Source organism: Vicugna pacos, chromosome 6 (assembly GCF_048564905.1).
Source record: "Vicugna pacos chromosome 6, VicPac4, whole genome shotgun sequence".
In the NCBI taxonomy this organism is placed as follows: domain Eukaryota; kingdom Metazoa; phylum Chordata; class Mammalia; order Artiodactyla; family Camelidae; genus Vicugna; species Vicugna pacos.
In genome coordinates, this window is record NC_132992.1 from 3,337,209 (window position 1) to 3,347,572 (window position 10,364).

The window sequence follows — 10,364 nt, forward strand, 5'->3', positions numbered from 1 at the left end:
TGTACCTCTTCTCTTGGGGCCCTTTTCCTACTCTGCAGCCATTTGTTTCCTTCTTCCTGTGTGCCTGCAACTTCCCCTTCCCCTCCTTTGTGAGATTTTAAGATCCTTGGCGGCAAAGACAATCTTACTCACCTACCTTTAGCATCCAGCATAGCAAATTACATTCAGTTAGCATTCATTAAGTATTAGTTTAGACTGAATCGATGAAATACAGAAAATTCCATTTCAAAAATACAGCCTAGCTAACAAAGTAAAACATACTGACCTTAAAGGAGTCCTATTAAAAGATCAAAACTCACTAAACTTACCAAAAAAACCCCAAAAACTTCCTGAAGCTTGAGGAATCAGCTGAAACATACATACACTGTAAATTGGTTCTGTCTTTTTATGGAACATATTCAGTTAATATTTAACTACAGCAGTAACATGGTTCGTTGCCTCTGATTCAGTGTATGAATTAATCTAAAAGAACAAAACAAATTAGTTCAAAACATTCATAAGAGTATCAATAAAATTCTGAAAGCCACCTAAATAATCAACAGTGTCATTTGTGAAGCCTAATCCTATTAAATTCTACTCTTCAGCCAAAAATAGATGACAAGCATGAGAATCTTGTCCATACATACAAATTGGAGGGTGGGAGGAGGGGGACACCCATCAACTGGTCACGACTATTTATATATGTATATAATGGAATAACCAAAAGTTAAACTGGAAAATTTAACATCTGGAAGTTCTTTCTTTAAAGGATGTTGATATATTAAAAAAAAATTTTTTTTTAAGTTGGGCTTAAGCAGAAAAATGTTCAAAAAAAGAGCTGGGGGGAAAGGAAGTCACTCTACCTTTGTCCGATTTTTCAACACTCTGTAATCTCTTCTTAATCTGATACCCTTGCTGACATCAAAGCAGGATGCCCCTGGGAGCTTCACCGAGAAATCAGAGGCAGGATCAGCAATTTTAGCAGTAGCCCTGCACCAGGATTCAGAGAACATCTGTTTTGGTTTTTTTTGGTTTTTTTTTTTTTAAACAAAATACAATTCATCTTGCAAAGTGTTAACTTAGCAAACAGGTCTGTCAGCCTCCAAACAGCTCTCATGGGCTTTCAGGCAACAGAACTAAAACACAGGATGAGAGGGAAAAGCACAATCAAGTAACAGTAAAAGACTAGGATGATTTTTCAAAATTGGCAGCTTCTAGAAGGGAACAAGGGAAACAAAAGTGGGATCCTAAGCTTTCTTTTCGGGCTCACCTCATCTTCTTTCCAGCCTGTGGGTTCTCCAGGTTTTCTCAACATGTCAGACAGATTCACTATTACTTGACCTACGGGTGTGGTAGAAATAACTACCAACGCATACTGAGGGAAGCTAGCAAGGAAGGGTTTTTTGGGTTGTTAGCAGTAGTTTGTTTGTTTAAACATTATTTTAGTTTTGTCCAATCTACCAATAATGATTTACTGTATTAAAAGAATAGTGCTGTAGGCCCAGGGGTCCAAAAACGCATGGTCCCTAATAATCAAATTAATGAAAAAAAGACACATAAGGAACATTTAGTGAGTAAGAAAGCATACGACTCTAAAATTATACTGCATTTAACATGATGTTTATTACACAACATAGACCAGAGTACAAAAGGGAAAAGAGAAAATGTGAGTTAACATTAAAAAGGGTGTAAGACTTAGGAAGAATTTTATTCTCTGGGTACTTTTTAAAAATTTATTATAAATTTTTCCAAACATACAGAAATATGGAAAGAATAGAACAGTGAGACCCACAAACTAACAAACCAAACAACTGTGAACAATTTTGCCCCACAGGCTTTATCTACTTTGTGTGCATATTTTTTTCCGAACCATTTGAAAGTTTCATGCATCACCTATAACATTCTCCTACATAATCATACGATTATTGCACCTAAAAAATCAACCATAATTCTCTATTCAAATTTCCCTAATTGTCCCAAGAATTCATTTTACAGCTGTTTCATTTTTTCATTCGGTACCCAATCGAGGATCACGCATTCCACTTGGTTGGCATGTCTCCTTACTCTCATTCTCGAACAGCACCAGTCCCCTCTTTTCCCCTATGACACTGACTTTTTAAAGAGACTGTGTCAGTTGTCTTAGAGAATGTTCCACATCCTGAATTTGTCTGATTGTTTCCCCCTGGTGTCATTTATCTTGCTCCTTGGTCCCTGCATTTGCTGTAGACAAGAAGTCAGATCTCAAGGCTTGATTAGATGCAGGTTTGGGTTAAATTTTAAAGGACAGGCAGCATGTAAAGTGTCCAAGTCAACATGGTTTATCAACACATTTGCAATTTGGTGTTAAGGATAAAAGAACAGTCAGCTGAGAGGGAAGAAATCAAAGCTGGCATCACTAACTACACTTCCCATTTGGAAGGCATTCCCACAATCATAAAGTGCTTTCATATATGTTATTTGGGATGACACGCACCTGCCCTCCTTCCCCTACAGGTATGTTGTGTTTTCGCCCTTATGTTACTAATGAGGAAAACTGAGGCTCACTGAAATTAAATGACATGCCAAAGGTCACAATTAAGAGGCATAACTAAGTCTTGAACTCAGGTTCTCGAATAGCATGGAGTTACTGAGAAAAGGCTACGTGAGAGATGAGCTTTATGCTAGGTCTTGAAAGATGGGCACATTCATTCATTCCAAGTAGTAGACCCTGGGGAAATATCAGTACACAAGACAGTCAGGATCCTTCTCCTCATCTAAAGTGTGGTGGCAAATACAGAACAAAAATAAAATCACACAGGAAAGTGGAGGAGGGCATTCCAGACAACGGAAACCACGTGAGCAAGACCAAACAGAGGTAAGCAGTGTGCTGGGGCAACGGGCCAGAGACACATCAAACTAGATGGGTAAGGCAGGGGCAACACCTACTCAAGTATTCTCTCCCCTTCTTTCAAAGATGCATAAATGAGTGAAAGCATAATGTTTTAAGTGTTTACGTTCCAGCAAGAACCCCACACATCTCCTTGCCATGGGAGTCATAAGTCATCTTTATGAATCTTTTTGCTATTTCTGTATCTTCTGCAACAACAGTAGAGACATTGTTCCCAAGGACATAGGCTCCAATTAGCCCTGCTTTTCACCTGAAGCTGTTCTCAAAAGATGGCACCAGCAGTAGATATTGCAGCAACAAACGAGCAGAAGCATCCAAGTTCAGAACTACAAAATCAGTTAAAACCACTTCAGAAGCTTCTAGTTATCACGGCAAGGCCATAAGAGAGCCCTCAAAAGCACATCAACCTTTTTCAACCTTTCTGTCCCCTTCCTTAAGGACCATCACATTCTAACAGATGTGTGTCCCTTACAAACCTAGCAGAACTGCTGATGCTATGAACTGGACTCTGAATGCAATAATTAAGTAGGTCTGAGGGTTTCAGGGTTACACTGAAACAGCCCAAAATCCAAAAGCTGTGATTGCCACCTTCTTGTTTATTCAGCACCTTATGGCCTTCAAAGCATTTCTGTATGTGTTATCTTGCTTCATCTTCAAGGTACTCCTTCAGGGTAGGAACCGTTCAATCATTAACCAACAGAGATCTACTTGCTATGGGCCTGATAATGCTCTATTCACTGAGCAAGGAACAAACCAAGCCCCCACCTTCATGAAGCATACATTTTAGAGGGTACAGGCAGAGGGGCAAATACTTATAGACACTGCAATGTTGATGCTATAAAGAGAAACAGGGCAAAATGAAGAAGCAGAGCATGACAAGGACTGCTGTAAGCAGAGGGATCAAGGATGGCCTCTGTGAAGAGGTATTTGAGCAGAGGTCTAAAGGAAGTAAGGCGCACGTCACAGGGGTATGTGAGAGAAGAGAATTCCAGGGAGAGGGAATGGCCAAAGCCAAAGCTCTGTGAAGGTAATGTGCCCAACCTGCCGAGGAGCAGCACAGGGAGCAGTGTGGCTGGAGTGCACGAGTGAAGGGGACAGTGGAGGAAAACCAAGCACCTGAAAGGAGGGCCCTGTCGGCCACTAAGGCAAAGACTTTGTGAACCGTTCTCATCCTCACTCTATAGATAAGGAAAGTACAAAGGACTTGCCTAACTAAGGTCAAAGAAAAAGTGAGGTCTTGGGAAGTACCCTGCATCGCTACTGTGATTTCTACTCAGGGCTCAAATTTCTCCTCAAAGAGATTAAAAGTGTCCCTTAAAACACAAAGGGATTAAGGATGTGCCTAATCACGGAAGGAGACACAAGGTACCCTAAAAGCCAGCAATCCCATTTCTGAGTACTTTCCACAGGGAACTCTTACAGGAGTCCAAAAGACATACGATGGTGATGGCCGCACTGTTTGAGGCAGCAAGGGGTTGGAAATGGCAAAAATGTGTTATTCTAGTGGAATAATAAATAAAATGTAGTCCATGCACATGACTGACTGCTCTGCAGCCAAAATAAATAATGAACAAGGTATACATATAACATCATGAACAGAACTCAGAAACATGGTATTTGGTTAAAACAAACAAAAAAAAGAAATACAAAAGTTTAGGATTGTCGTTGCTCTGTTCAAATATTCCCAATTCTCCTCCTTCCAAGAAGGCCCCTGCCCCCTTCAAAGGTCAGCATGGCGACGTGACTGGCTTTGCAAAAATGAGAGCAAAAGTGGTATCTGTCACTTCTGGGCAGAAATTTTACAAGCCAGAATGTGGTTCACAGGAGTCCCTTCTCATTAAGCATATTTCAGATATGGTGCCTCCATCAGTCTGGGTCCCTAATGGAATCCAATCAGAGCCCCCCACTGACCCGCAAGTACTGTTAAACTATTGAGATGTTCCAGTGTACCCCACGTGATGCAGATTTACAGCAAAACAGCATTTAATAAAAACTGAATATATTTAAGGTGTACAACATAACAATCTACACACATAGCGAAATGATTACTATCATCATGCTAATTAATGTACACATTTCCTGAAAGTTATCACTTTTTGTCTGTAAGAAGAGTACCTGAAATCGACTTTTAGCAAATGTCCAGTATTCAAAACAGTATATTAACTACAGTTATCACGCTGTGCATTACAGCTCTAGACTTCATCCTATGTAACTATAACTTTGTATCCTGTGACCAACATCCTCCCATTTCCCCCACCCCCTGTCCCCTGGTAACCAGTTATCTACTCTCTGCTTCTATGTATCCCACTTTTTTAGATTCCACATATAAAATAAGTGAGATGATGCAGTATTTTTCTTTCTGTGTCTGGCTTATTTAGCATAACATCCTCCAGGTCCATCCGTGGTGTCACAAATGGCAGGATTTCCTTCTCTTTTAAGGCTGAATAATAGCACAACAGCATTCAGCACGTTAAGCACAGAAATACACAGAACAATACTAGCTACCTCCCAAAGGCACACATCCCCAACAAATGGGTGGACTTATAACACCATATATTAAATATCTAGGGTGCCTGTGAAAAAAAGGGAAATAGGGAGGGGGGAATGAGAGTAAAGGGGAAAATTAAAGAAGAAATGAAAAGGTATTAAAAGGTTTGCTAAACACATTGTGCAAATATCAGAAATTTCATTCACTCACTGATTCACTCCACAAACATTCGTGCACAAGCACTATTCTAGGTACTACTTACAGAGCAACAAATCAAAAAAGGCAGTCCTATGCTTATAGTTTATGATGTACAGATGAGAGAAACATTTAAAATACCCTAATAAAAAACTATGGAGTGAATGAGTGTCATTAAAAAAAAAATCAGGTGACATGCGAAAGAGGGACCTACTTTAGATTAGGTGGTCTGGGAACATCTTTGAGGAAATGACATTTATGAGAAAGGTGAAGACTGCTTCCTTCCTAGCTTGGGAAGAGGAAGGGATGATTCATTCCAGGCAAAGGGAACAGCATGTGCAAGGACCTGGAGGGAGTAGGGACCATCCTATGGAGGAAGTGAAAGAGGACCAGTGTAACGGAAGAAAGGAGAGGCAGGAAATGTGGTTAAGGGGGGCTGGCGGGCAGGGGTGCGGGTGAGATACAGCAGGCTCAGCCCAATATAAAGAGTTTGGATTTTATTCTAACTGCAATGAAACCATGAAAACACTTTAAACAGGGGACTGATAACGATCTTATTTCCAATTTATTTCATTCTAACACATAGCACCCTTGCAATATGCCCATATATTTTCGCAAAAACTTGCAAAAGTACTATTTCTGCATTATTTTTCATGGACCCTCAAAACTTGCATAGACTTGAGGTCCCACATGGCTCAGCTCAGTCTGAATGAAAGAAGTGCTATGTTACAAGCCAGTCCCAAGTACTACGTTAGTGGCCAGGAGCTACAGGGAAGTAACCTTGCCAATTTAGCACCAAGAGTTCTTTAATGTCAATGCATTTTTTTTTCTTCTTTAATTTACATTGTATGCTAATGTTCAAAATCATGCTCTGGTCCAATCACAGAAATCCTGAGTACAGCAGCCTTGTTTGAGAAAGGTGAAAGATGAAGATGTGTTCAGCTTTCCCCTTTAGTGACAGGAAATGTAGGGGAACAGTCCCTGTTTGTCTGAGACTGTCTACACAAAGATGCCTCCTATTGTAACAACCAATGAGTCAGGGAGGTAGATGGCAGATGGCACAGAAAATTGAGCAACGGAGAGTTGTCTATCCGTAAGCTAAGGCACCTTAACACACACATTTACCATCACGATTGTAAATTACCTTCTGGTTTCCTTCAGCCTTCTCAATATTTTCCCAGCAGCAAAGTACCATCAGCTAACATTCATGGAAGGTTTACTATTATCAGCTCACTTAATCTTCACAACTACTCTAAATAAGTTCTATCATTAGACCTATTTTCGCAGATGAAAAAACCCTAAGCCTCAGAGAGATGGAGAGACTCGTCCCAGGTCACAAAACCACAGATAACAGAGCCAAGGCTTCAAATTTAGCCTGACTCCAAACTCCAATCTCTTAACCACTGTTTAAAATCTCCCAGTCCTACCCAAATGTTTCTGCCACCAACTCCAAGGCTGTTTCCTCTCTTCCTCCCTGTATTGTTTTCTTTTAAAGAAATTCCTCCCCTTTTCAAGAACACAGCTGTGGTGTCAAATTAACAACAGAAGGGCTACAGGCACTTCCACTCAAATCAAATGGGAGCAGGATGATCAGGCCGCAACATTCAGCCACAATCCACTGTGGTCAAAACCTGTCCTATCCTGCCCTGCCCTGCCCTGCCCTGGAGGGACTTTCAGACTATTTTAAGGGGATAAAATTCTGTACACAAAAACTGAATGAATGTTTGCAAAGTAATCCACTAACCTGTTCAAGTCACCCTGCAAAACAGACACTACAGTACTGAAGGGAGTTTGTTGAGAACACGTCTATGGAATGTGGTTGAGCTCACATCACAGGTCCCTCCACCACTGGCCTTGTGATCATTATAGGGATGGACAGAGTCACCAAGTCAACAGGACCCCCAACTATTAAAATCAAGAGAGGCAAAGGAAGGTTACAGAAGTCACCAAAGGGCAGAAGGTCTGGGCCTAATCTATTCATTTCAACAGCCAGTTTCTTAAAGCCTCCAGTGTGAGGGTAAAAAGATTAAGAACTAAATCTTTGCCAGTTATTTGTCCAGCTAGCCGACTCTCTCCCCCTCACAGGACACAAAAGAGCTGTGGGAACTCAGAAACACTCATTAAACAACCTTATCACTGTTTAATGACATAAAGTGCTGGTTTGTGAGCAACACTGGAAGCTGCAGAGATGGAGGACCTTGTGTGTGATTTCCAAGGCCTTGGTGTTCACATCTCAGGTCATAAGTTTAGGGCTTATGGTCACCTAAGGAACCCCAGGAGAGACTGATGAGAAAAGATTTCTTGACTGAGTGAATGAATGAAGAGTCAGATGAAGAAAAGCCGCTCCCTTGGAGTCAGATAGTTTCCAGGAAGAAGGCCAAGGAATGGGAGCCCCCAAAGTCGACAAGGGAAAAGCCACGGGGATGTCGGTGTACACATCCCCCGCTGGCCAGGAAGCGGCCTCAACGAGGCACTCCCAGCCCACAGGTGACAGGTACGAAGGTGAGGACCGCCCGCTGGCCCCAACTTCACACCCTGAGCTGGTCTCGAAAACGCAGATGTGATCTTAATTTTTCCAAAACATGTGCTCCCTTCTCCCTGTTACAGGCCAGAATCCCAGAGGACCTAGGGGAAACAGCTGGGGAGGGGCAGGCGATGAACCACTTTTTATTTTTTAAGAAGAAGGAAAGTGGCAGAGGTCGGGGGTGACTGAAAGGGTCGGGAAATGGGTGGGGGTGGGGGGATCGAGACTCGCTGGGTCCACCGACTGGTCTTGAGTCAGGAACACAATCAGTGCTTAGTCACCGACACCTCGGCGGCCGGGAGTTCCTCGCGCCCGGCGGCCCGCGACGTACGTGACGACCCAAGCGGAGCCCCGCGAGCCGCGCACACCCGGCTCCGCTCCTGCGCCTCCGCGCGGGCCCCCCCAGCGCGGCCCCGGCGCTCGCCCCCCTCCCCACACTTACTCTGCCGAGCTGGTCCCGTTAACCGCGGAGCCGTCGGGAGCCGGGTTCAGCTGGATGGGCGTCGGCTTCTTTTTGGGCATTTTGGACCCGGGAAAGGCGCTTCCAACTCCGAGGGGAGGGCGGCCCCTCTTGTTTCCTCTCTCTGAGCTGCCCCGCGCCCGCTGCGCGGGGCCACGTCAGGGCCGCGGGCCCGGGGGCTGCCTTCGGGGGGCGCGCCCCGCTCAGGGCCGAGGGGGCCGGTGGCGGGCTCCGAGGGACCCCTGCCCCACTCCCGGCGCACCGGGAACCAAAGGGCTTCCCCGCCGGCGCAGCTCCGCAGCCCGGGATCCCCTCCTGCTTCCCCTCAGTCAAGCGGTCCCTCGGGCTCGACCGGCCCCGCCGCGCGCGCACCACAGCGCTGCTCCAGCTCCAGCCCGGGAAAGTGCGCCGCCGCCGCCGCCGTCGCGTTCCAAGCGGCTCCGCGCAGCCGTCCCAGACAGAGACGGGGGAGGGGGAGGGGCGGGGACGGGGGAGGCCTCGCCCCCCCACCCCAGGCGGCTGCGTTTTCCACACACCCACTCGGCCCCGCCCCTATTGCTTCGCCGGCAGCCAATGGGAGCACGCCTCGGCGGCAGATGACGCGGAAATACGTCACGGGGGCGCGGCCCGCTGCCCTGGGGGCGGGGGCCGACTCTGGCTCCACTGCGCCCTCTGCCGCCCAGAGGCAACCAGGTGAGCCCACCGGGAAGGGAGGTCCTGGTTCCCACAGCTAGTGAGGAGGTTAGCTTGACCCCGCTGGTTGTCACGCGGTCTCCTTCACTGCGGTGACTGTGGCCCGTGGACCGACTCCCGTTGAAGGAGACGAAGTGATAAAATGAGTAAAGAAAAGAACCCCTTCTCACTTAGAGAAGCAGCGTCGGGGAATAGACAACTTGTCAAGAGCCTCCTTGCGCCTAACAAACTGACAAACAGAGATACAGATACATATGAATCAGTAATACACACTACTGATCTACTGACCAGGGTACAGGGAGATAGGTACTCAGTGCTGATGAGACTATAAATTGGGGGAACCGGTTTTGAGAGCAGGCTGGGAATATATTTTTAAAGCCTTTTTAAAAAACCTTTCATAAACCATACATAACAAAAAAATTTTTAGAAGAAAATGTTAGGGAATATCTTCGTGACATTAGGGTAGGCAAAGATTCCTTAAACAAGACACACATGCGAAAAAAACAAACCCTGAAGAAAAATATGATAAACTGGAATACATTAATGTTAATTCCTTTTGACCTTCAAAAAGGGTAAAAAGAAGACATTTGCGACACATATTGGAAAAGTAACTCAGATTCATAATGTATAAAGAATTCTACACGTTGACAAGAAAAACATGAAAAGATGCTGAACTTCTTTAGTTATCAAGAAAATGCAACTTAAAACCACAGTGTGAGTACCTAATGCCACTAAAGTATTGAAAATGGTCAAAATGGTAAAAATTTTAGGTACACTTTACCACAATAATAAATACTATGATACTATGCTCACTAACCTGGCTGAATTGAAGAGGATAAGTAGTATCAAATGTTGGTAAGATGTGGAGCAACTAGGACTCTCTTACACTGATGGTGGGGGTATAAATTTGTGCAATTAGTTTGATAAATTGTTTCGTTGTGTATACTAAGGTTAAACTTACATCTATCCTATGACCTAAAGAGTCTGATCCTGGGCATATATCTACAGAAATCAACATATATATTCATCAGAAAACATATACAAGAATATTCATAACAACACTATCTGTAGTAGTTATTAGGGAAACAACCCGTGTCCATCAACAGTAAATGGATGCATTGTGGTAAATTCATGCAAT

General features: G+C 44.1%; 1 protein-coding gene across 1 annotated transcript in view; it reads right to left on the reverse strand.

Moving 5' to 3' along the window:
- The window catches only part of MAP2K1 (mitogen-activated protein kinase kinase 1), a 67,946-nt gene extending 58,926 nt beyond the window's left edge, over positions 1 to 9,020 (reverse strand). The window contains exon 1 of the mRNA XM_072962200.1: positions 8,516 to 9,020. Coding sequence (XP_072818301.1) covers positions 8,516 to 8,595 — 80 coding nt within the window. The 5' untranslated portion in view covers positions 8,596 to 9,020. The remainder of the gene's footprint in view (positions 1 to 8,515) is intronic.
- Between the last annotated feature and the right edge of the window lie 1,344 nt (positions 9,021 to 10,364).